This window comes from Sebastes umbrosus, chromosome 14 (assembly GCF_015220745.1).
Source record: "Sebastes umbrosus isolate fSebUmb1 chromosome 14, fSebUmb1.pri, whole genome shotgun sequence".
Classification (NCBI taxonomy): domain Eukaryota; kingdom Metazoa; phylum Chordata; class Actinopteri; order Perciformes; family Sebastidae; genus Sebastes; species Sebastes umbrosus.
In genome coordinates, this window is record NC_051282.1 from 21967848 (window position 1) to 21995119 (window position 27272).

A 27272-nucleotide genomic window follows, 5' to 3' on the forward strand; every position below is an offset into this window, starting at 1 on the left:
ATCTGTAAAATATATATAAACATCCGCTTGTTAAAGTCTATAGTATTAATCCGTCATCTTGATGTCACGAGGAACTATTTTTCAGGAAGTAGACGGGCCCCTGATCTTGCAAGGCAGAACTGGAAGCTCTCTAGTTTGCAGATGGTTAGCAAGCTTTAGTTGTGTTTTTTACATGCTTAACTATAAGTTTAATCATACATTTACGTCCATAACTTTTCTTTATAACTAGTGTACAAATAAATTGCTGGAATGAATTATTGTTTGTTAAAGAACAATATGACAACCTTGTTATGGAGTATAAATATCTTAATATTGGTTTTGTATTGCACATTCTTTACATACTAGGAGGTTTGCACACTCAATGACTCACTGTTAACTGTAAAAACATTGCTAGTCAATACACTGGCTTCATTTTACAACTGTGCATGTGTCACTATACTATGAACACACACAGTTTCCACAAAACAATTTACTTTGAAAATGGGTTATTCAGTGTGTGTGACCTCTTATGGTGGGTCTCTATAACACTGCTGGTAAAAGGCTGAGAATCCAGTGGCTACAAACAACACAGGCCTACTGTTTCTACTAATAGAATCAGGCAGAGTTTCAGCTCTGGCAAATAAGCAAGCTGAGCTGGGGATCCTTTGAGGAAGACGTTCCAGTTAATATGAAACCTAACGACCATGGAGATTGAGAAATCATACCAAGGGTTCCCATATTCTTGAATTAAGGAGCGGTGCAGCTACCAGAGCCAGAGCTGCTCCTGCATAGATCACAGCTTGTGAGGATTAGCAGGCATGACTTAATCTCTCACCCTGTCTAACATGGTTGTTGCTGCAATTGAGAGGAGATAAAAATTGTTTTAGGCCTACACACTAGGCCTTGAAGTGTAACATTTAAACAATGGCTGATATCCATGTGATCACAGCAGGGCTTTGTTTTTTTTTTGGATTTTCATGAAGGCAGCATCCAGATTGGTGTTTTTTTGTGTTTTTTTTTGCAGGAGTGACAAAGAGAGGCAAACACTGGATACATCAGCTGCATTAAGTGACTGAGTGAAAGAAACATGTCACTTTAAGTGCCTCCCACCCGTCTCACCAAACCTGCTTGTTTATGTATGTGTGTGTGTGAGCTCGTGGATGGCTGCGGATCAGGGAAAATCACATTTTATGCTCTTCCTCACAGGACCAGTTTCAGACCTTCCAGCTGAGCTCCTGTCCCTTTCTGCTCTCTGTTATAACTCCATTACAAAGACTTAATTAAGTTTCCAGCCACTACTCTGGTACTGTGGGCACGTCTCCATCCCACCCACTAAAAAGACTCTTTTCTTTATACAGCACATCACCATTTAAATCCATGTATAGATACATCTGGCCGTAGAGAATTTTTTTTAAACAGAATTGATTGTTGTTGTTGAGATGTTTGCAATTTCTTGTGTTGGCCAGCAGGGGGCACTGCACTCTAACTGATTGGTATAAAACACTGCAAAGGGAATATTTCTATGCTTTATGTGCCTGTTTACTCCCTCACTGTGAGAAAACATGTATCATGATATTCTAATTTGTCTTTTTCCTCTCAAATTACCCAGAACTTTAAAACAGTCAGCAGCCCAAAGACATGTGTTGTCCTAATGAACCTCACCTGGAAAATATGAAGGTTGTTAGACGACCAGATATGCTGTGGCATACAAAAAAAAGCCTTCAGGCAATGGTCATCAATACTCAAGACAACCATCCATACACAGGTAACAACACATTTATCATATTTTAACAAGTTTTCATTAGTCTTTCCCCTCAAAGGAGTGTATGTAAAGCCCAAATGGTGGGAATATTTCAGTATGAATAGTTAAGTAAACACTTCTCTGCCCATTAAATGTTAGCACACAAAGTTTATATGGCTTTACAACGAGGAAAATTAAACATGAAGCAGCCCGTTTGTATTATTTTGTTGTGCTAACTTGTAGAACCCTCTTATGCAGTAGAGGAAGGAGTATTTAGCAATACCACAGTGTGGAAATACTCTGTTACAAGTGAAAGTCCTGCATTAAGTAAAACTATGAAGGTATTAGAATCCAAACAAACTTAAAGTAGCAAAAGTATACTCATTATGCAGAATGGCCCATTTCAGAATAATGTATATATATATTATTGATGCATAAATGTGTGCGTTGAATGCTGCAACTGGTAAAGGTGAGGCTAATTTTAATGACTTTATGTGCAGCTGGGAGTGTTATTTTAACCTATGTTTTGAATTATTAATCTGAATCTGCAGAATAACTATTAGGTTAAACAAAAGTATTAAAATAAATGTAGTGGGGTAAAAAAAAAAATACAATAGAAGTAGAAGTAGAAGTTGAAAGTGGCAGAAAATAAAAATACTTAAAGGTCCCATATTATGCTCATTTTCAGGTTCTTGTATTTTGTGTTTCTACTAGAACATGTTTACATGCTGTAATGTTAAAAAAAACCTTTATTTTCTTCATACTTTCAGCCTGAATATACCTGTATTTACCCTCTGTCTGAAACGCTCCGTTTTAGCGCATTTTGACAGAATTGCAACCGAATTGCAACAGAATTGCGTTGCTAGGCAACAGCTTGGGTCCATGTTTATGTTATGTCAGCTGATGACATTCACATACACTGCAACAGGAAATAAATTGGGACACATTTAGAATGTTTACGGTAAAAATTGTGTAAAGGGTCTAAATATTGTATAGTTTTGACATCACGAATGGGCAGAAATCCTGACAGCTTGTTTCAAATGCAGAGTTTCTGAATACGGGCTGTGTGTATTTCCCTGTGGATTGAGTGTTTCTATATTTTTACAGTATTTATAGGACTTAAGCCTGCTTTATAATAAAAAAAAACATGAAAATCTCACTTTTTTTATAATATTGGACCTTTAAGTAAAGTAGGCGACAAGTACATCAACATTGTGCTTTAGTACAGTACTTGATGTTCTCGTGTGCAGGGACTTGACCATCCCTGGTTCGTTCCTTTCTTCGGTGTTAGTTGGAGCAGGAGGTGGAGGTGGTGGGAGTGCGTAAAGTGCGCGCCTTGTTTGGAGTCATATTACGCACAGGCATGGAGAGCAGCGCCGGGGAGGGACTTTACACATGTGGGAAACGAATAACTGTTGCGCTTAGCGGTCTCTCTGTGTGCTCGGGGGTCTTTCTGGGACAAACACAAATCTGCGCTTCCAGGAAGACACCTGCACCCTCTCACTTATACTATTTCCCAGAGTTAACTGGCCGAGACTCGAGTATTAAAGCTGTAGCCTGCGGTTATCTTTCGCCGGAGTTGTAATAATGTTAGGCAGCGGTAAATCAGCGGCCAGCAGTCCCAGAGAGCAGAGGAGGAAAGGGGCCGAGAAGCCCATGGACCCCATCAGGAGGCTCGGTAAGGAAACATCCAATCATTTAAGATCCTTTCTGTTGCCATAAAGTTCTAACTGTCTGCTGCAGCCTGAGGTAAGAAAAACAAAAACACCATAATATTACTATAAAGACTCAAATATGTGGATATCTTGTGGCATCAACTCTTTCAACTCTTGACATATCTTAACTTATCTGAGTGTGCAGTGATTTTAATCATACTTCTGTATTTATTTTAACATTTCAGTGGGGAGTTAGAGTAATATCTGTTTTATTTTAGTGGTGATAAAGAGACTTTTAATCATGGTATTTTCTATATAAATTGCTATAATACTTATTTAAGTATGTTGCACCCTTTTAAAATGGATGATAGGTACTTTCCTTGGTAGCTATACTGACTACTTCTGGGGATTATTTGGCTTAATTTAAACCTTTGTTTGCTCATTCATTGTATTTACTTTTGTCCATGTGGTTGTGACCTAGTTGTGTGGTTGTACTCCTAAGTTAAAAACAAGCAATAAAGTGGGTTTTATTAGAGAAAACAGTGTAATACATGTAATACATTTTTGCTGGTAATCAGCAGATAATGACACATCAACCAGAGCTGAAATGGACAGTGTGGGTGTACAGTAGTTGAAGTGATCATGTGTTTATGAAGAGCTGAACTCACCCACTATAGCCCACTGATGTGATTCAGGCTCCTCAACACTCCCATTAGAGCTGCAACGATTAATTGATTAGTTGTCAACTATTAAAGTAATCGCCAACTATTTTGATTTTAAAAAATTGAAGAAGTCTAAACTTTCTGTTTCCAGCTTCTTATTTCTTTACCTCTCTTTGACAGTAAACTGAATGTATGAGTTTTGGACAAAACAAGACATTTGAGGACGTCATCTTGGGATTTAGGAAACACTGATAAACATTTTTTCACCATTTTCTGACATTTTACAGACCAAACAACTAATCGATTAATCAAGAAAATAATCAACAATGAAAATAACCGTTAGTTGCAGCCCATATTTCCCACCCCAGCCTACCCCTGATACGCTGCTGTACCCGTCACTCAAACCCTCAGCTCACAGCCACCCCTAAAATAGACACCTGCTGAGCAGCAACAGAGCACCTGTCAGATTCTCTGAAAAGACACTGGATGTCTGGACCACTGTTTTGACCTATTTATACAAATGTAAACTGTGTTTGCAGCCAGTAATAGTGTAAAATACATGTATTTTTTCCATGTCAGATTTACAACATCAAGTTAACAGCAGGACAATATGGCCAAAATCTTCTATCCAATACAGGTCATTTCATATCTCGATAACGATATATATCACAATTTTGCACATTTTCTGGTAATTTAATAAATAGTCTATATGAAATAATCACAATGTAAAGCCTATTTTGTGCGAATTAAATACTTGGCAAATGAAAGGTACTGAGTATTTTCTCATCTTATTAAAAACTTTAGTGCAAAATTAACTTTACAGTTTCAAGTGGAGTTATAGATTAAAAAAAATGAATAAATATTTCCAGGTATATGCTGACTATGTTTACATGCATGCACACAAATACAGAGTAGTCAGATTAAGACAATAGTTTGATTTAACTACACTGGGGTATTCCCATAGGCAGGATTCTTGTCACTTAAGATTTTCTGAGAAATTTGAGTTAGTATGTGCTTATTATCAATTTAGGTCATGATTAGTTCTGCACGGCCTACTGCTATTTTCAAATCACAATATTTGTTAAATGCGTCAAAATACCATTTTAAATGAAATATTTTGGCGCTGTAGAGATGTCCTGGTCGACACATCATATTCTACAGACTTAAGAAAACATCAAACCATAATCATCTTAATGTGTTTTTCAATGAAAATGAGAATAATGATGTAAAAATTGTCATTCCCTCTAATATCTCAATTCATATCGCACTTGTAATATCAGTCAAAATAATCGCAATTAGATATTTTTTTCAAAATCGTGCAGCCATGATGTCTCGTTATATGATTTCATTGAAAGATGATAAATTATCATGTTGAATTATCGTCCAGCCCTTTGTTTATAAAATATAACTGTATTTGGGGCATTTTAAATACATGCAATACGATGATTATCCATAATTTCACAATAAAATACAGTACACAAGATTTTAACCCAACAAAATTTCTAAAAAAAAACAAAAAAGTAATCACTTTTTAAAATCAAAAATAATTTAACGATAGCTGATTTATGTTCTTGTAACATATTATTTTGTTAATTTCAGAGTCAGATAACTCAAATCCTGTTTATTCCCTGAACATTGAGGGCCTGGTTCTTCATGTTTTCACAGCGTTGTGTGTGCGGAGATCCAGACGGTGGCATTGACACATCAGACTATGTGGAAACTCTGACACTATGCAGACACATGTTAAAGTATTACTGAAGTTTGAGTTATGAAACTGTATCTCAGTGCCTGAAAGTGTAATACGCAACTGTCAACTCTATATTTGAGCGTCCTGCTAATACTGAATAATGAAGCCTGTGAGGTCACCCATCCACCCACCCCTGACCCCTTACCGCCATGTGTCGTCATAAATCAGTCAGCTGGCCTCTGACCCTCCATCTTAGCTGCATTTTAATCCTTACTTAGTTCAGATGGACATACAAGAGTGGAATGAAGTGAGTTCAGAGGTTTTGAGTCATGTGGTGTCACAAGACTAGATTTCTCACTTACTGTAAGCCTTTTCTTACAGATAAAGTTTCCTGTGAACCTGAGGTTTGTTAGTTTTAAGATATCTATGTTTAAATCGGACAAGTGCACACATGGATAAATATATTCACTGCCACAGACGTCTACATGGGGGGGAGGGTTGTGGATTTGGTTTCAGAGTCCGAGGTTGTTGGCGGTGTTGTTAAGTCTGGAGCTCGGTGGCGCTCTGATAGTGATACACTCCAATTAGTTTATTGTGAGAACAAATAGGATTTACACAAAAATCCATAACTACATTTTCAAACAATACGACAAAGACTCAAAAAGACTGAGAGAACCAATTGGCTGTATTAGTGGCATTTCCCAATTTTATTAAAACTGTTTATAAACATAATTTTGAACTGATGTATTGTTTGATTCTACATAACTTCTGTCTGGGATGTCAGAGACCACATAGTTAAAGGATCTAGGACATAGATTAAGTCTATCTGGATGACTGTTATTGGACTTTTCTAACAGTTTGTTCATAAGAGGTCTGACAGGGATTTAGACCTCTCTGGGGTCTAATTGACTCCAAACATATACTATGTAGAATAACAGATTTATAGACCTTCATGACTACAGCTACATTCATAAATCATTAACAAAACATCAGAATCAGCTTTATTGGCCAAGTATGTGTAAAAACAAGGAATTTGACTCTGTTTTTGGCATTGCTCTCAGTGTACACAGAAATAGACATAACCAGTAAGAACAAGGACAACAAAGCTGGATAGATAAATGTAAAGAATAGAAAGGACTGTTATGTACATAAGTAGGCTATGTGAAAAGGATACGTGTGTATATGTATATATCGATTAAAATATTTAATCGCAAATTAATCACACATTTTTGATCTGTTGCAATGTACCTTAAAGGAAGATTTTCAAGTATTTCATACTCTTATCTTGCTTTACGCAAATGTATGTATATGTTTATTATTGGAAATCAATTAACAACAGAAAACACTGACAAATATTGTCCAGAAACCCTCACAGGTACTGCATTTAACATAACATAATATGCTCAAATCATAACATGACAAACTGCAGCCCAACAGGCAACAACAGCTGTCAGTGTGTCAGTGTGCTGACTTGACTATGACTTGCCCCAAACTGCATGTGATTATCATAAAGTGGGCGTGTCTGTAAAGGGGAGACTCGTGGGTACCCATAGAACCCATTGTCATTCGCATATCTTGAGGTCAGAGGTCAAGGGACCCCTTTGATAATGGCCATGCCAGTTTTTCCTTGCCAAAACTTTGTGTAAGTTTGGAGCGCTATGTAGCCTCCTTCCTGACAAGCTAGTATGGCAAGCTTTAAAACGGAGCCCGCTACAACCTCAGAAAGATCGATTAGTGGGGTTAAAACCAATTTGCGTTGGCCCTATCTGGAGCCAGTGTTTGGTTTGTCTGTTCTGGGCTACTCTAGAAACATGGCGGCCGGCTCCATGAAGAGGACCTGCTCCGTATGTAGATATAAACAACTCATTCTAAGGTAATGAAAACTCAATGATTCTTATTTTCACGTGACTATACATGAAAGAACTTATTAATGTTATATTCCATTTCTGCCAATAGATCCCCTTAAATGCGACACACTGTTCCTTTAAACACATTCAAATTTAACATCCATTCCAATTTTTGGGATAATCTTTACACCAGAACATTTAAATCATCATGATACGAGCAATCCAAAAGAAATGGGACTCACTCTCCGCTTCTCACTCAATCTGGTTTCCTGTTGAATATTTATTAATCTGCCAAACCTCAGCAGCCGGAGGGGAAATCCCGCCAATCAAAGATCTTTGGCTTCCAGATAAGCGAGACGCAGGCCGTGATAATCAGGACCATATCTTTGTTTAATATATGTTCTCACTTTATGTTTTCACAAGTTAATTAACCTTTTTTTCTTCAAATGTGAGTAAAGAAGCTTAAAGTCACAATCCAGATATTAAAGTTGTGATTAGAATCAATCTGTTAGCTGCACGCAACAATTCCTTCCTCGCTGTGTTTATGGACTCTTCCCTGTGGTCATATCCTGCTTGTTAATCAGTAAATGAATGAATTCATTACGAAAGATAAAACTGAGTGCTGCTTATTTTCAGCTGTATACAAAGAGGCGGCATCGCTTTCATGTTCAACTGTGAGCCGTCCAAAAAAAACATTGGCAGTAATTCTGCATTTCTAAATAACACTCAGTTCGTTTCTAATCCTTTTACTGGGGAATATGTTCTCAGATCAGCCGCTGAGAGTCACAACTCCACTCATTTTTTTGTCAAGCCTTTTTCTGGATATCATCATTTTCATTAAAGGCTGGACCTTGCGTTAAGAGATGCCCTACTTGCAGCCCGAGCTCTCTCGTGGGGACAGCTGTGGGGCCGAATTAAGAAAATTTAATTGACTCGTCACCCGTATCATGTCGGCAACACCCTAACTTGTCTATCTTTATGCAAGTGTAGAATCCTTGCTAGCTGGCTCTCGTGACAGTTGTGATGCTGAGAGAAACGTGAACCGTGTCCCAGGAGGAGCTGGTATGTGAGCCGGAGTGAAGAGGACTCATGCAGACACAATCTATTACTGACCAGCTGATACGCTTATTTTCTTTCTGATCCTCCTCTCAGTCTGAAGGAGCTCCTGCTGCTCACAGCAGACACACCCTCAGAGAAATATTCCTTATGGGATTGATTTGAATGTGTATTGTTTTCTCACAGCTGAGACAACAGTGTTTCTTGTTTCTTATAGCCAATTGTTCTCACATGGAGCTGCTGAGTGATTCAACTGTTTTTCGCTCTCTTTTGGTCTGTCTGTCGGCTGGTCCACCACTTTGGTCCAGAAATATCTAGATCTTGCCATGAAATTTAGACATTCATGCCCCTCAGAGTATAAATCCTCGTGACTTTTCCTCGATCTCCGCCAGCAGGTCAAAGTTTTTCACTTATCCTGTGAATTATCTTAACATCTACCAGAACGGATTGGCACCAATTCATTTGTACAGACATTCGAGGTTCCCAGACGATGAATCCCTGTGACCTTTCCTCCAGCACCACTATGAGATTCACATTTGTGTTTTTAGGTAAAATGTCTCAACAACTGTTCGACAGAAGTTCGATGTCATGAAATTTGATGCACACATTCATGTCTTCAACAGGATGAATTGTAATCACTTTGGGTATACCTTAGCTTTCCATATAGCGTCATCATAAGAGTGGACATTTTAATATGTCCAAGAGGCCTACTTTGGTTTATGACCAAATACCTGCAAAACCTGTACTTTGTGTTTATGACAAATTAGCAAACGTTAGCATGACAACATATGCTAAACTAAGATAGTGAAGATGGTACACATAAGACCTGGGAAACATCGGCATGTTAACGTTGTCACTGTGAGCATGTGAGCATGTTGATGTCGGCATTTTGCTCAAAACACGGTTGTGCAAAGTCAAACAGATAGCATTTCACCTAGCACATCATCAGGTCAAACTTTTTATTCGTTATCTAGCGCAATCATCAGGTCAAATATTTTATTTGTTTATGACCAAATACCTTCAAAACTAATCAGCCTCAGCTGTACTTTGTGTTCATAGCAAATTCGCAAACATCAGCATGATAACATATGCTAAACTAAGATGGTAAACATAGACCTGGAAAACATTGGCATGTTCACTTTATCACTGTGAGCATTTTGCTCAAAACACGGCTGTGCAAAGTCACAGAGCTGCTAGTGTGGTTAACATTTCATCTAGCACCAACATCAGGTCAATTTGTTTGTAACCAAATACCAAACACCTCAGCCTCAGCTGCACTTTGTGTTTATGGCAAATAAGCAAATGCTAGCGTGATAACATAAGCTTAACTAAGATGGTAAAGATGGTATACTGGGAAACATCAGCATGTTACAATTGTCACTGTGAGCATGTTGATGTTAGCATTTTGCTCAAAGCACAGCAATGCAAAGTCAAAGAGCTGCTAGTCTGGCTAACATTTCATCTAGCACTTCATCAGGTCACTTTTTAAAATGTGTTTACCACCAAATACCTTCAAAGCTAATTACATTCCCATCAGACTCCACTGTATTTTGTGTTTAGTGCTACTTTGCAAATGTTACCATGCTATTGTTGTACTAAACTAAGATGGTAAACATGATAAATATAACTTAACACAAGCATGTTAGCGTTGTCATTTAGAGCAAGTTAGCATGCATTTAGCTCAAAGCAGTGCTGTGCTTGGTTGTAGACTCTTTTATCTTTCTTTCCTCTCCAACCCTGTTAATTCTGTTGCTTTTCTGATTTCGTTGAAATGCTTGCATTAAAATACATTAACATGGTTGCTAGCCAGTCGGCATGCAGGGCTTTGACCATCTGATGAAGTGGATGTCAACCAGATTTTCTGCAGCAGACGATGAAAAGAAAACAGGATTCAGCTCTCTGGCCTGAAGAATCCCTCCCCTTGAACCCTTATAAACGAGGCTTTTAGGAGCGTATAGTGTATCAAAATGTGCTTTTGTTTAAACAAACTGTGGGTTGGCCAACCCTTTCAGGCTTGTGCTCACTTGTTCTGTTAGATATTAAAACGATGCAGGTAGGAAAGCAAGAATGTGGATTTGGCTGGAGAGGCAATAATAAAAGGTGAGGCCGTGGTGGGTTGAGACAGAGGCAGTTAAGGCTGTTTTGGCAGCTTAGCGTGGTCAATGACCTGCAGTTAATCTGGTCCATGTACTCTGCTTGTGGGAATGCCTTGTATGTGGTAACAGCTTGAAAAAACAGGGTTGTTATGGATGGAGGGCTGGTAGGGGGATTTCTTTGTGTTCGACCCTGATGGGGAGAGATCCTCGAATGCACCGCGTTTGTTTCTAGTCGGGGGGAGGGAGCCGAGAGCAGTTTCTGTTGTGCTGAAGCTTCGGGGGGCCCCCTGAGGAACTTCAGCCATTTGTTAAAGACAGTATGACGACTGTGATTTAAGAGAAAGTTAAAGAAAGTGTGCCAACTGTGTCCGGACTTTAGTGGTGAGCAGGAGAGACTGAATCCTGAGGAATAATTTGACCAGAGTGAGAGTTTGCTTAGGCTTGTCCTTTGAAAAGCCCTGCAGGAGAAAAATGCTCTTTGAGGGGCCCCATTCATCCCTGCAAAAGAAGTAATGAGGCATAGCTGAATGTGCTTTATTAACGCTTGTACAGTAAAGCTGTAGTTGCGTGATTTTGTCTTGACAAGTTAGAAAACAGTTTGGTATGACCAGGTACTTAACTAAAACTTTAAAAAACAAATTGTCATTTGATTTTAGCTGTAAAAGTTTGTGTCAAATTTTACACCTGTTTTGCAAAATGTACATTTGCATTATGGAAAACCGTCGGACCAGTTTTGAGCCTGAATGTCTGAACACTTTCATGTATTTGTAAATATTCGTCTCTGTTCCTGGGTGAAATTTGGCTTGGGGCCTTTAACACATGTCATCTCCTCCCTCTAAGATAGTATCAAATAATGGCAAAAATGCCCCCCAAAAAACTTGACCAAGATGAATCAGTAAATTTGTCCTAAAGAACCTAAAATGTATTCAAATATTGAACTAAATACTAAACAGCTACTTCATGTCATACATAATTTGGAGGGGAAAAAACACTCCATACCACTACAAGATTAATAATTGTCAAAATATTCACTGAAATTGATAATAAGTTAATAATTTTCCATTTCACTCAAGCAAAAATGTCCACTCCACAGTATTGGATTGCACCCTGAGTCGTCTTTGGATCTGCCATGTTTGAACTACTAGTGTGTAAACACTCCTTGAATGACCTTTCAACTTCAACCCTGCAGTCCAAAATAGCTTAGCCAGTCCAACCTAAGCTTTAGCCTCGAGCTGCAGATAACAATTTTATAAAGTCTCAATTATTTTGCCAGTTTTGTTTATAAAAGTAAAAAATGCCTGTCACAATTGCTCCACTGGGACAGCTTCAAACTGCTTGTTTTGTCCCACCAACAGTCAAAACCCAATAAATATAAAATTTGTTTTAATGCCACTAATTTATTTAACGCATTAACGCACTCGACCTTTCGGAGGTTGTAGCGGGTTCAGTTTTAAAGCTAGAGTGAAGATACTGGAATTTTATGAAACTACAAGAAACCTAAGGAATCCATTGGTACCAACCATGTCATACTAGCTTGTCAGGAAGGAGGTTAAATAAAGCTCCAAATTTAGACAAAATGTTGGTGAGGAAAAACTGTCAGAGGTCCCTTGACCTCTGACCTCAAGATATGTGAATGAAAATGGGTTCTATGGGTACCCACGAGTCTCCTCTTTACAGACATGCCCACTTTATGATAATCACATGCAGTTTGGGGCAAGTCATAGTCAAGTCAGCACACTGACACACTGACAGCTGTTGTTGCCTGTTGGGCTTCAGTTTACCATGTTATGATTTGAGCATATTCTTTTATGCTAAATGCAGTACCTGTGAGGGTTTCTGGACAATATTTGTCATTGTTTTGTGTTGTTAATTGATTTCCAAGAACAAATATATACTTACATTTGCATAAAGCAGTATATTTGCCCACTCCCATGTTGATAAGAGTATTAAATAATTGACAAATCTTCATTTAAGGTACATTTAGAACAGATAAAAAATGTGCGATTAATTGGTATTAATCATGGACAATCATGTGATTAATCACAATTAAATATTTGAATTGATTGACAGCCCTAATGTAAATATATAAAAAAAAAGCAAAAATGAAAAGGAAAAAAACAACTCACAATTGAGAAGCATGATGATTAATCAATTATCAATTGTTGCTGATTCATTCTCTGCCGATTGACTAATAGATTAATTGACTAATTGTGTCAGCTCTACTTTAATCCATATTTAATTAAAATGCAATCAAAACCAGCTCATATAAAAAATGGCCTTGTACTTAATAATTGTATCTTGTGGCTTTGTGAGTGATCACTAAACTGTTCTTGTTATTTTTCACAATATATAGCACATGCACCAAACTGCAGCAGCTACTTGTTTTCCTCTCTGTGTTTCAGTGAAACCACATGTCTGGACTTTAACTTACTGTCAACTCTCAACTTAATCCTGTATTGAATGTCCACCATGCTTTCATCTTTTATTTTGTCCTATAACATGCCCCGATCCTTTCAGTGCTGACAACAAATAATAATACATGCCTCTGAGGCTCTGCATTTCTTTTAGCATCTTGATTAAATTTCCATATGATGGCAGTAGCTAGGGAAAACTACTGTGAACGGTCCAGCCAGGCAAAATACTGTCTGTTGGCTTGCTACTGCCCCAAGATAGACATAAATCTACAAATTATCATGGTTGATTCACATCTCGGCATTCAATTTCTCTTCTTAAAGTGCGTTGTTCATTTTCATAAAGTTTAGACTGGAAGAAAACACACAGAGAAACATCTTTCTCTTTTGACTTTGTTAAAACATTAAGTCACTTTTCATGACAGCTTCACTCAGCACACTGAAACCTTCAGCACAGGTCATTTTCTCCAAGGTTTGTATATGAAACACAGCCTTTGGTTTAGGGTATAAGCAGAAAAGTGTTGACTGTCGGCTTGACAAATACAATACAAAGTCTTTTCTTTTTTTCAGGGAAATATTGCTGTTGTATGAGAGTTAGTCATTTTTAAAAGTAACATCCACTTCCAAGCTCTTAAAAAAAAAAAATAATAATCATCAAGTTGGGTGAAGTGGCACTTAGAGAGGACAGATAAGTCACTCGCTGACCCCTGATGTTGTTAACCTGACAGACAGGATATACTTTGGTTTATGACAAAATACCTGCAACACCAATGACATTTATATTTAGTGCAAATTAGCAAATGTTAGCATGCTAACACACTATGGTAATACGATGGTGAACATCTTAGTTTAGCGTGTGAACATGGTGCATTCTTGCATTGCGAGCATGTTAGCATACTGATTTAGTATCAGCATTTAGTTCAAAGCACCACTGTGGCTAATCCCAGCCTCATAGAGCAGCTACCATGGCTGTGGACTCTTAGTCTTGTTAACCATACAGACAGCAACACAAATCCTGATTTAAAAACTTCCTAAGAAAAATGATGTTAGTTTTTAGAAACATTAAGTCCTTGTATGTCATCACATTAAACGGCACAAAACCAAGACAAACTGTACTTGTTGGATACACAATATCAAACTGAGTCACAGTTTATTTTTAAAACAAAACTTCCTGTTTTGTTTTGTGTTTTGTGTTTGTGTGCACTCCAGGGCTGCTGGACAATGAGGACGTACGTGTGATGATGCAGGGCTGCGACATGGTGAAAGTTCGCTCCTCGAGGTGGCAGAAGAGCCGAAACCTGCGGCTGCTGGATGACGGACTCACAGTGTGGTGTGAATCCACCAAGAGCTCTCGCAAAGCCAAAGCCCAGCAGACATGTGAGTGCTGCTGAAACTTGGTTTTACGATCAGGGAGAGCAGAAGAGCACAGTGTGTGTGTGTGTGTGTGTGTGTGTGTGTGTGTGTGTGGGCTGGCTTGAGCTAGGAGGGAGGATTTAAGGTGGAAAAGAGGCAAAGCACCAAGAGCAAGTTATAACAAGTGAGGAGGGTTAAGGAGGAAAAGGAGCTCTGAAAGCCAGAGTCCTCATGAATAAAAATTGTTTTTTAAGAAAGGAAACTTGAGCGATATCAGATTAGAGGAAAAGGGCTTTGCCTGGAAGGAAACTTATCTACAAGGGAGTAATGCAGAGACAGGCCTTCCACCAGCCCAGTACAGACTGGGCTTCAGCCAGCTTATTGTTCAGAGTTGTTGAGCTGTTTTATCTTGGCTCTATCTCATGCCCTCTCTTCTACTTAGCCCTATTAAAGGGGCTGTTTGTTTCCATGGAGAGTGAGGAGACTAATCATGAGCTCTGCAATCTGGCTAAACAATAATCATGTGCAATTTATGTACAGATTCATACGCCTGGACTCGTGAATAGTCAGGTACAGTATACTGGCTCCCTATTAGCTGTCGTGTGAAGTTACCTGAAGCTGCCGTGAGCTCACTGATGTCACCAGTTCCCACGATGCACAGGAAGTGGTTATCCTGTTTGATTGGGCTACTCTAATTGTGGGAAGGTATTTTAGTAGGTTCGGTTTTAGAAGTATATGCAATTTATATAAATGCCATTTTCTTCATTTATATAACTTGATATCATCTAGCAAATAATAAATTATGACTAAATTGGCTGTCATATTTTCCATAATAATGTTAGTTTACCAAAAAACACATAAATTACTGCACTAACCCAATAATCTATAACTTCCTCGATAGAGACCTGAAACGTCTTTGATGAACAATGAACATTTAAACGACATAAATAATGTTTTATTTCTGTCTTTACTACAAAGAACTCTGCTTCTGTGCAAAAGGATTTGACGTTGGTAGTGAAGTCCCCTTTGAACTTTGCAAATGGGAAGAAAAAGGGGAAACGATACAAAACTCTAATAATGAAACTATAAATAGTGAAAGAAGAACTTGATGCACATGAAACATAATCTCAGGGGTCACACATTATTTTTAAATACACCCACTGTTTTAAACTACCAGTCATGTATTAGCTGTAACGTCACACTGTGTCCAAGTGGCTCATAGCTCTTTTAACCTCAGCAGAGGCATTTCACCTGCCTCATATTGACACAGAAAAGGTATTCAAACAAAAGAGATTAGACTCTGTAGAGAACGCCAAAGTGCAGGGTGTTTATTTCATTTTAAATTTCCTTTACATTTCACTTTTTTGGAGCTAAATCGTCTCTTGGAATGAAAATGTACTGCAATAAGGGTGTGGGGGATGAGTCTCTCTCTTGTTTAGCTCTCCCACCTCTCCTCTGTGTGTGCCCTCCGTCCTGATGTTGAATGCAGTTTAATGTTAACCACCCACTAGCTTTACAGGACAGGTTTGGTGAAGGCCGTCTTGATTGTGCCTTGGCAGCTCCAGAAATAGACACAGCGTGTTGCAGCATGTAACACTCCTTACAATGATGACAACAAGCTGTGTGAGAACAGGGGGGTGGGAGGGCACTTGATAATGCCACCCTGGCAGGCCGCTGGGGACCATATCTGTGTGTGTTTAAGTGTGTTTGTGTAAATCCAGGATGAAAGATTGGCTCGGTTCCGCTTTTCCGAGCTCCAGGCGGTTCTCCGGGTCCAGTGTGATCTGGCGCCTGCAGTTCAGTGCTGCGTCTGATGTTTAAAAGTACTTGGCATAGAATACAACGCTTAACACTTCTGCCGTTCCTTTCTAAACATGCTCACACACATTCACGTCACTTTTAGCATGTCTCTGGGATAACCACAAAGGAGGAATGTGGAGTAATTTTGAAGAGGTGGATGGCAGAGGCTTTATGACCTCCAGCAAGAGAATGAGGCTATTGTCATGGCAGACACTGCTTATTGCCCAACTGAGTGATTGCCACACATAGTGCAGAAATAGACGAGCTCCTCTGCTGAATAAAGTTGTTGTGTTAGGATCAGCTAGTAGCCAGTATGTGTGTGTCTGTGTTTGGCTGTCTTCTCTATGCAGAAAGTGTTGCCCAGACTCACCACAGCTCTGCAAATACAAGATAAACAAATCACATAAGGTTGTGACTCTCAACCTTTTTGGCCCGTGACTCCTCTGACATACCATGCCCAGATAAAAAAAAGTAGAATGTTTTTAGCTCTGCTAGCAGCATGTCTGTAGGGATGGCACATCTGTCTGTGCTGCACCAGGCCATTAAATGTGCGTTATCGCTCACTATAACCAGCATAGATGTGGGTCAGTAGGAGCAAACTATGTTGTAAAAGTTAAAGCAAAACTTAAAACCAATACGTTGTAAAATTGCATGAAACGTTATGTCTTGAACACAAACAAAACAGCTTCTTTTTTCACACCTTGTTTTGGCGTAAAATGACTCAGTTTCAAAAGGTAAAGTGAAATTTGACGCTTGTGAAGACAACTACACTTTGTTGGTTTCACACTCCACACTGGTTTCATGTTGTCTATACTACAGCGCCCGACTTCCGCTTCTACTCCTGTCATAATTTCTACGGTCGCTAGAGGTCGCTGTTGTCTTCTTTTATTCCTTCTTTTGGTGATCGACCATATGAATAGATGAAAAAACCTACTATTGGATGTAGCATGGCCCTACTGACCCACATTTATGGGGCTCAGGACCACTGATAACACACATTTAATGGCCTGATAACAGTCTAACCGGCTATATATATATATATACTGACAGACAGACCAGCCGGTTAGACTGTTATCAGGCCATTAAATGTGTGTTATCAGTGGTCCTGAGCCCCATAGATGTGGGTCAGTATATATATATATATATATATATATATATATATAAATATGATTTTTCACCATTTCTGAGATGTTTTCAAAGTAGCCTACTGAAAATGTAAATATTTAGAATGAATACATAAAATAAAAATAATACTAGTACTGGTAATACTGCTAGTTCCATGGTAACAAACTGACATGTTGGTATATTAACCCATCACTAGCGTAGTAATAGTACAGAGGCCTACATTTAAAAAACTGTGGTCAAAAAACAACTTTGATTGCTGTTATTATTTCCCATAAAAAATTTTACATAAAAATGCTAAGATAATTTTTCCATTGCTTTTTTCTTAGTGAGGTCATTAAAGGGATCTACATGTTAGCTAGCACAGCCCCACAACATGACTGTAGTCTCTTTAGTCTTTCTTTAGTCGTCTCACTTTTGTTTATATCCCTTAAAATTCACCTTCCCAATCATCCTGTGCAGCCGCCATGTTGAGATAATAACTACTATAGCCCCATTAGAAGAGCCTGCTCCTTGACTGTCAGCAGAGAGACACAAACTGAAGGGGCAGCTTTCACTTGCGTGTCAGTTTGTGTGCTATAAGAGTCATAAAGCTGCAGGTTAAATTTATCCTGTGGAGAAGTATGTAAAGAGCATGTTATATTTTACAATCCTGTTGCCATGGCGCTCTGCTTAGTGGGATTTACGAACCCCTGAAAGCACATGACGTTTGACCTTTAGCTGCTTCGCTCCTCGTGGCAGAGCTGTGTTTACTCATCAACACAAGAACTTTTTTTTTTCTGTCCCTCTCCTCTCCCAGTTGCAGTGACAGAAGTGGAGTGTGTGCGTGAAGGCTGCCAGTCTGAGGCGCTGAGGCGGCTGTCCGGGTCGGTGCCGGAGAGCCAGTGCTTCACAGTGGTCTTCAGAGGAGCCAGGAAGAGCCTGGACCTGCTGTGCCCCGGCGAGGATGAAGCTCAGCGCTGGGTGCGAGGGCTCCGCACTTTAAAGGAGCACTCGGCCAACATGAGTCAGAAGCAAAAACTAGACCAATATCCTGCCCAATTTTTCCGATACGCTAGAATAAATAGTTTAGCCAAGACAGCATTGCTATGGCGACTGACTTTGCTGTCACATGTGCCGCCCCACGTCCACAGCATAGCTAAGGTGAGCAGTAAGGACGAGATAAAAAAGCCTTGTCTAAATATAGTCCGACCATCACTGTTAGTTACAATCGCTCATAGCCAGAGGATAAGATGACTGTAGATGTCAGGTAGTGTATAACATTAAGATCATATTTTTAGTTTTGTGAACATATAAATCCTCTGGGCAATTATCTTGTTTATGCCATCTTGTTATCTATTATCTATCACGTTTCATACTGTGGACATTAAGCAGCTTTCAGGGTGATGTTTATCTTATACGGTGTAATGAATATGTGTGGGCTTTCTGTGTTAAAGTTTGCACTACTGCACGCTCAGGTGACGAGACACTATAATTAGTCTCTGGTTGCTATCGACTCTTTTATACTTTAGATTGCATTCATTTGGCAGACAATTTTTCCCAATGGGATTTACAATAATTGGCTTCTACCTGAAAAATGTATTTTCAGGTAGAAGTTAGAGGTCATCAAAATTTGTACCCTGCTTTATTGTCTATTTGACTCTAAACGGGGCCATAATTGACTAAATGAACATCATGCTTTATTGAGGAAGTCTTGAAACTAGCGATTGAGACCATAAACTCATGTTTACAATGTTTACTGAGGTAATAAATCAATTGAGAAGTAGGCTCATTTTCTCATAGACTTCTATACATCAGACTTCTTTTTTGCAACCAGAGGAGTCGCCCCCTGCTGGCTGTTAGGAAGAATGCAAGTTTAAGGCACTTCCGCATTGGCTTTACTTCTCTGACCTGGAGGTTGCCCACTGGATTCACCAAAGTCACACAAACAAACTAACCGATCGAGGCAGCCGTAGACCAGCACCTCACTTGTTCTGGGAGGTAAAATTACTGTTTTTTTCAATGGAGTCTTGTTGCATAGATAACAGCGAAAATATTCTAAATATAGCGTACGCTTAAACTGATACGGATTTTTTAGGTGGGTCTTTTAGTTTGTTAAAATATGTTTTGCTGCTGGCCCCGTCCACAGCAGTACGTTGCTTTGCTTCCGTTCGGTAACTCCTGTCTGTTTCTCCAAACTGGGGGCGTGCCGACCGTCATCTACTGTAGGTAATACACTGACTATGGATAAGTAGCTCATACAAACCCACTTCAAAACACCCAAACTATCCCTTTAATTGTGTTGATTCAACTTTATGATCATTTTGAGGGCTGCAGTTTGTGTTGAGTTGTAATGAGGGCTAAATAACAGAAACTGTATAATGCAAAATAAGTGTAAGATTTAAGTGTATCTCTGCACATTATGAATCCAAAAACTGCCCTAATTGATGAACTATAGTCTTTAGGTTATAGCCTGGTTTTATTCCTTAACCCTCTACACTTGGATCCGACGCTACCTGAGGCGAGCGGATCAGAACCAGGACGGCAAGATGAGCTACGACGAGGTCAAACGGCTGCTTCAGATGATCAACATCGACCTCAGTGAGCAGTATGCCCGCGCTTTATTCAAGGTCAGGGTCGTTGTGTGCATTTTGCGAGTTTTTAGCATCTGTAAAATATCCTCAGTAGATTGTGATTTTTATGTAAGAAGAGAGGGATTAACTGCACAGACATGTAGAGATGGTGATATTTTTGCTAGTGTCGGTTTACTGGGACACCCTGGAGTCTAGAATCTGTGTTCAATTACCAAGCCAGCGGTAATCCAACCACCAACCGCCTCCACATCTTTATCCCCTCCCTCTTGTCTTCCCACAACAAATCAAGAGCCAGTTATTTCTTTATTGTGTGGCATTACTGCCTGCTATGTCCCTCAGCTCTGTATTATAGCTGAATTGTTGGTTTTCATGCTCCCTCCCGATAAATTTTCCAATACTGACCCTCCTCAGAGAGCCGTGTTTTTAATGTAAGTACACGCAGCTGGGTTGAATTATTATGGAGATGCTTTCCCTACAGGGAATCTGAAGCACTCCCACAATAAAAGCACAATGTGTTTGATATGTGTCTCTGTGTGTGTTCCATCTTTTTTTAACTCATCCCTATCCCCTGTATCCCAGAGGTGTGACCGATCCGGCGACAATCGTCTGGATCATATAGAGATTGAGGAGTTCTGCAGGGAGCTGCTGCGGCGGCCCGAGCTGGACGCCGTGTTCAGACACTATTCAAGTAATGGTTGCGTGCTCGCCACCGCTGAGCTGCGCGACTTCCTGGGAGACCAAGGAGAAGACGCCTCACTGAATCACGCTCAGAGCCTCATACTCACCTATGAGCTCAATGACTGGGGTAGGTCCTAAAAGCATTCATTAAAGGCTTTAAAGAAAGAGCACACAATGTTTTCATATAAACACTGTGAATGTCCCGTTTGATATAATGACAAAATAGTGATTTTAGATTATACCTGTGAGAGCGTTTGCTTTTCTAAACACTGAAGCAAAATCCTCTGTTGCACAATAATGGGATGCACTTTATGTTTCCAGTGAGAGTGGTTTGTTTTAAGGAAGAACTCAGTCATAAGCACGTATAGTAATAGCTGCCATGGTCAAAATGAAAAATAACAACATGCCACCCACAAAAACTCAAACTGTATTAACAGAATATCCAAGGAAAACTTTACTTTAAACACTTTGCTATTTATTGCAGCTCAGAAGAATCTCTTCATGACCCAGAACGGTTTCACCATGTACATGCTGTCCCGGGAAAATGATGTGGTTAACCCTGACCACGCCAGAGTCTACCAGGACATGAGCCGCCCTTTGGCCCACTACTTCATCTCCTCGTCGCACAACACTTACCTGACCAAGGACCAGGTCACCGGCGCCAGCAGCACTGAGCCATACATCAGGTACTCAGAGAGAGAACAGCATGATCAAAACCTATTTAAATGCTCTTAATTTGTATGATCCTGCTGAGGTGTGAGATTAAGTGTCTTTCACTGACAGGGCTCTGAATCAGGGCTGTCGCTGTGTGGAGCTGGACTGCTGGGATGGAGATAAAGGTGAGCCTGTCATCTACCACGGCCACACTCTCACCTCTAAAGTGCCTTTCAAGGAGGTCATAGAAACCATCGCCCAGTACGCCTTCAAGGTAAGAGGAACCTGTTTTGATGGTGTAAATCCTCAGCTGTGGCAATGTGCTTAATGCTTCACACTACTGCTAATGAAATAAGTGAGTAGTTAATCAGAGTTCTTGCTTTCACAGCCCACTGCGCTTCTTATGGTTGCATACTTGGCTCTGAGGAAACCGTGCGGTATTTTGGTTTTGACATACTATAGCATTACAGTGTTAGGTCCTACATCGCTATCATGTGATTCAATTGCATTTTAATGGCATAGCATACGTGGTTTTCCTGTGTTTCTCCCTGCAGGCGTCCCCGTATCCTCTAATCCTGTCCTTGGAGAACCACTGCTCTGTGGAGCAGCAAGTCGTCATGGCCAAACACCTCCGCACCATCCTGGGCAGCAAACTGCTCACCAAGCCCCTCAGTTCCCAGCCGCCGAAGGATCTGCCTTCTCCTGATGTACCGTACACACACACACACAGCTGGATCCTTTTTCAAAGTCCTCTGGCTGTCTGGTTTCCTAATGAAGTAATTTGTTCCAATGACCTTCGTTGCAGGAGCTGAAGGGGCGTATTCTGGTAAAAGGGAAGAAGCAGATTCCTCACTTGGGCCAGCTGGGAAAGAATGGCAGCTGTGCCAGCTTCTCCTCAAGCTCCGAAGACGAACAAGCAGGCAGCAAGAAGGATCCTGCAAAGGTCAGTTAAGCCTGAGAAGCTGTTAAAGTGAACTTTTTCGATAATCTCCCAGTTTATGTTTACATTTGCCCTTCCCCAGGTCTGTTCTAAACTGAGCCCAGAGCTATCAGAGCTGGTGGTGTACTGCAGAAGTGTCCCATTCCGTTGCTTTGAAAATGCATCTGAAAAACCTCCAAATGAAATGTCCTCCTTCTCTGAAAGCGATGCCCTCCGGCTCATCAAAGACTCGGGTACAGCACAGTGGAGATAATTGCGTCTTGACATTACAGAGAGAAAGTCAAAAAGATTTTCTGACATTGCTCTACTGCAGCTGATTCTACACAAAATATAATCAGCCTCCAGTGTATCACGGCATGTGGATTTCTTCTTTTCATTTGCAGGAAAGCTTTTTGTGAGACACAACAGCAGGCAGCTGAGCCGGATCTACCCCTCCGGCCAGCGCCTCCAATCATCCAACTATGATCCTCAGGAAATGTGGAACGGCGGCTGCCAGATGGGTTAGTACTCCAGACTAGAAGCTTGGATGCTGTTCTGATGGCAGCAAATTAAGGCAATTCATTTGGAAAACATTATGTGGTCAGTAAGTGCCAAAGGAATGACTCTCGTCTCTGCAAATTGCTGCGACACCACAACACATTGATGTCACCGGCTTTAACTGACTGACGGTACTCACCGATGCTTTAATGTTTTCCGTTGGTACGTACGTGTGTGCGATCACGCTTGCCGTGTTACTGACTCAACTCTCTGTTTCTCTCTCTGCAGTGGCTCTGAACTACCAGACCCCCGGTGAGCAGATGGACCTGAACCAAGGTCGCTTCCTCCCCAATGGTCGCTGTGGATACGTTCTTAAACCGGGCTTCCTGTGCAGCCCTACCTCCGACTTTAACCCAGAGAACACGGGAGGAGGCCCCGGTCACACCCCCACCCAGCTGACCATACGAGTGAGTGGAAACCTATTGAGTAACAGTGTTACAGCTAATTATGATTGTTTGATCAAATCCATCTTAAAGGAACAGTGTTTAGCATTTAGGGTGGATCTATTGGCAGAAATGGAATATAATAATAGTAATAAATATGTTTTCTTTAGTGTATCATCACCTGAGATCAAGAATCGTGTTTTCATCACCTTAGAATGAGCCGTTTATGTCTACATACGGAGCGGGTCTTCTTCACGGAGCCGGCCGCCATGTTTCTAGAGTAGCCCAGAACGGACAAACCAAACACTCTACATAGAACCATTCGCATTTTCACGTTTTTGCGTCGGCCACCCTAGTGCTCCTACACGCTTGACACACGGGAGAAGTTTCAGTTGGTTGCAATCTACAACCTCACCACTAGATGCCGCCAGATCCTACACACTGCACCTTTAAATGACATACTTTGTTTATTTAGACCAGTACTCTTCATATATGTTTGCACTATATTTACCTAGTATTGTCTTTTTGTTTCTGTCTACTCTGTATATACAAAATCTATTGCATGTTTGTTCGTCCTGCAAGAGGGATGCCTCCTCTGTTGCTCTTCCTTTTTCCCCATTAAAGGGTTTTCTTTTTTTTAAGTTTTGTCTGAAATTAGGTTCTAAAGATAGAGGGTGTCGTATGCTGCACAGATTGTGAGGCCCTTTGAGGCATATTTCAGATTTTTTTTTTAGCTATGTAAATAAAATAAATTTGACTTGACTTGAATATAATCACCCCATCAGAATTCAATGTGAAAACAGACCAATTACATTTTGCTTTTCAGATAATATCTGCGCAGCAGCTGCCAAAAATCAACACAGAGAAGGCTAGCAGCATCGTGGACCCGCAAGTGTGGGTGGAAATTCACGGGGTGTCTATCGATAATGCAAGAAACAAAACCCACCGCATCGACAACAATGGTAATCCTGAGACGTCATGAATCAAAAACATTACATTGTTACCTGTATGAATGTTTTAAGGAGAGAGCTACTATTGTAGTTTTATGCAAACCTATTATTGCTGTGAAATAATGTTTTTCATTATTGTCTTATGTTGTACTGATGTAAATGCAGGAGGCAATAGATGTCAGCATTAGGCAGCACAGATCTATGACATATTTTTTTGGGAGGCTTTCCTGTCCATGATTAGTTTGTTTGAAAGGTGCAATGCTGGATGATGTATTTACAGCTCTTGTGCGCCCTCTACAGGCTTCAACCCACGATGGGACTGCACTCTGAGCTTCCAGCTGCAGGTCCCTGAACTGGCCCTGGTGCGGTTTGTAGTGGAGGACCATGATCACACGGCCAAAAATGACTTTGTGGGGCAGTTCACTTTGCCTTTCATAAGCCTACGAACAGGTGCTCATAAAGATCCCCTGAGCATATTATAAAACACTCACCACCATTATGACAGGTTTATAATGTGTGTCTTTCTTCTCAGGTTATCGACATGTTCACTTATTGAAGGCAGATGGTTCCAGTCTGTCCCCCGGCACTCTCTTCATCCATGTCAAAGTGGCCCGCAGAGGAGTTCCCATCAAAAATGTGTCCGAGCGTATTGTCATTGCCAAAGGCAAGGCATGACGTGCATCTGAACTAGATGGAGAGCTGCATTTTCTGACAACAAAGGGCTTTGATGGAGCTCTGAATGTGAGCAGAGAGAGAGTGCTGCCAGCCGGTCTCCCAGTCCAGACCTCAAGTGGTCCAATTTACACTGCAGGAGGAAAGATGTCGTTTATCAGAGATGAAGAAGAGCGCTGGCTCTTAGCAAATGAATTGCCTCAGGCTGGATAATGAATCCATGATACACTGTGGGAGTATCTGGTCTTGTCAGTGCTGAGTGCTCTGGAAACAGGACACAAAGGTTCATGAAATACACCGATATCAGACTCGTTACAACATTAATTTTAGTGATGTTAACTCTCATGTGTAGGGGGTTATCCCATTAATTGTTGGACTGAGTGAAGATGTGTTATTTAACCCTTTTGTATTTTAGAAATATTTTAACATTTTTACACTTAAGTATTTGACTTAAACTTAAAGAATTACGCTAGTTTAACAAGAAACAACACTTACTTAACTGAGGCTGTCCAGGTGGGAATCCAAGCATATGATTTAAAACATTATAAATAGTATTGTTTTATGAATTAACTGTGATTTAATACAGATGTAATAATGTTTTAGTGATTGTCACAGGTTGTTTTGTCCACAAAGGTTGAACAAACGATGAAGGCGTTTATTCAGTTAGTCTAACTTGATACTCCAGATACTTGGCACTTTTAATTGTATGACAATATATTTACAAATGAACTTGAAATATAAACAGTATTAACTTTAACTTAACTTTCTTAAAAAATGTCAGTTGTTCTGTTAAAATAAGTGTTTATGTGTTGGCGATATTTGCTTGTAGGCTCCTCTGCCTCGTTTCTATTAACAATGCCTGCCTGCATAATTATTTTTGTTGCCATTTCAGATCTTGAAAATTGTGGTTAAACACTAATTGCAACACAACCACCAATTACTTAAGGCCACAGTGAATCGTTTAATACTCTTATAAGGAGCTTCACTGATAATAAAATGGTGCAGTAATGAAAGGTGCTGCACGTAGATTACTGTAATTACAGCATATATGATCATGGTGGATTTCAATAGCATGTAACAAATGGTGCCTTTGCAGTGTTAAAGTTTATGTTGTGTGAATGTCAGTTGGTATTATGTATGCAAGAGAAAATACTGTTTTCATAAAAGCACTAATAACACTGCTGTGTTTTGTTGTTGTTTTTGCATATCAAGAGAGAGACAGTATGTGTGTGTGTATAGAAGGGTGGGTTTGGTTTGCATTTAACTCTTGTTTCTGAACAGCTAAACTAAAAATTAGGGCTGTGAAAGTTTACGCGATTATAACGTGTTAACACAAATTTGTTTAAATTTAATGCATTAACGCAACTTGCGTCTTTAGCGGTTGTAGCGGGCTCAGTTTTCAAGCTGGAGTGAAGATACTGGCATCATATGAAACTAGAAAACAAGAAATCCATTGGTACCAACCATGTCATAGTAACTTGTTGCCAAGGAGGTTAAATAACACTCCAAACTTATGCAAAATTTTGGCGAGGAAAAACTGGCATGGCCATTTTAAAGGGGTCCCTTGACCTCTGACCTCAAGATATGTGAATGTAAATGGGTTCTATGGGTACCCACGAGTCTCCCCTTTACAGACATGCCCACTTTATGATAATCACATGCAGTTTGTGGCAAGTCATAGTCAAGTCAGCACACTGACACTCTGACAGCTGTTGTTGCCTGTTGGGCTGCAGTTTGCCATGTTATGATTTGAGCATATTTTTTATGCTAAATGCAGCACCTGTGAGGGTTTCTGGACAATATTTGTTATTGTTTTGTGTTGTTAATTGATTTCCAACAATAAATATATACATACATTTGAATAAAGCAGCATACAGTATTTGCGCTCTCCCATGTTGATAAGAGTATTAAGTAATTCACAAATCTCCCTTTAAGGTACATTTTGAACAGATACAAAATGTGGGATTAATTTGCAATAAATCGTGATTAACTATGGACAATCATGCGATTAATCATGATTAAAGATTTTAAAGATTGACAGCCATAAATAAAATGTATAAAAATAAGTAATATAATAGTTTTGGTCCAGATTGCCAGCAGCCCGTTTTCAAAATATATGTGATCAAAATGTCCAACCACTCAAAGGGATTTTTCACAACGTGGCAACCCAACAGTTGTTCTTATTTAAGGAAATATTCAGTATCTCTTATTGTCAACAAATCCCATGAAAACACCATAACCCACAATGAATTGATCCTACTAACGAGTACTGTCTGTGATATATCATATTCCTCTCCATTGTTGTCCAAAAACTAAACTACTCATCTTTAAGCCACACCATTGCACTGGGTGACATGTCACTTCATTGTAGTTTGTTTTGAGTCAATCCGAAATACACTGTCCTACAGCTGTAAATGCGTATTAGCACACCATACACCAAATACTGTCTACACACATTTACTCCTGTTTGAGAAAC

At 39.8% G+C, this 27272-nt stretch overlaps 1 protein-coding gene across 1 annotated transcript; it reads left to right on the plus strand.

The window, feature by feature from the left end:
* The first annotated feature begins 2836 nt into the window (after nt 1–2836).
* Nucleotides 2837–25974, plus strand: plcd3a (phospholipase C, delta 3a). The gene is made up of 15 exons (XM_037792209.1): nt 2837–3398; nt 14344–14511; nt 18209–18437; nt 19889–20018; nt 20562–20787; nt 21145–21346; nt 21444–21588; nt 21869–22021; nt 22120–22257; nt 22337–22487; nt 22638–22754; nt 23020–23198; nt 24001–24136; nt 24425–24574; nt 24657–25974. The coding sequence occupies exons 1-15, from the start codon at nt 3308–3310 to the stop codon at nt 24797–24799; spliced, it is 2358 nt and encodes a 785-aa protein (XP_037648137.1). The 5' UTR covers nt 2837–3307; the 3' UTR covers nt 24800–25974.
* The last annotated feature ends 1298 nt before the right edge of the window (nt 25975–27272 follow it).

What these genes read in the sequence shown, in the direction of transcription:
- plcd3a (XM_037792209.1), top strand. Translation starts at nt 3,308, where the DNA reads ATGTTAGGCAGCGGTAAATCAGCGGCCAGCAGTCCCAGAGAGCAGAGG. An exon ending in GGACCCCATCAGGAGGCTCG is followed by an intron (nt 3,399 to 14,343) that starts GTAAGGAAACAT and finishes TGTGCACTCCAG; the next exon opens with GGCTGCTGGACAATGAGGAC. An exon ending in AGCCAAAGCCCAGCAGACAT is followed by an intron (nt 14,512 to 18,208) that starts GTGAGTGCTGCT and finishes CTCCTCTCCCAG; the next exon opens with TTGCAGTGACAGAAGTGGAG.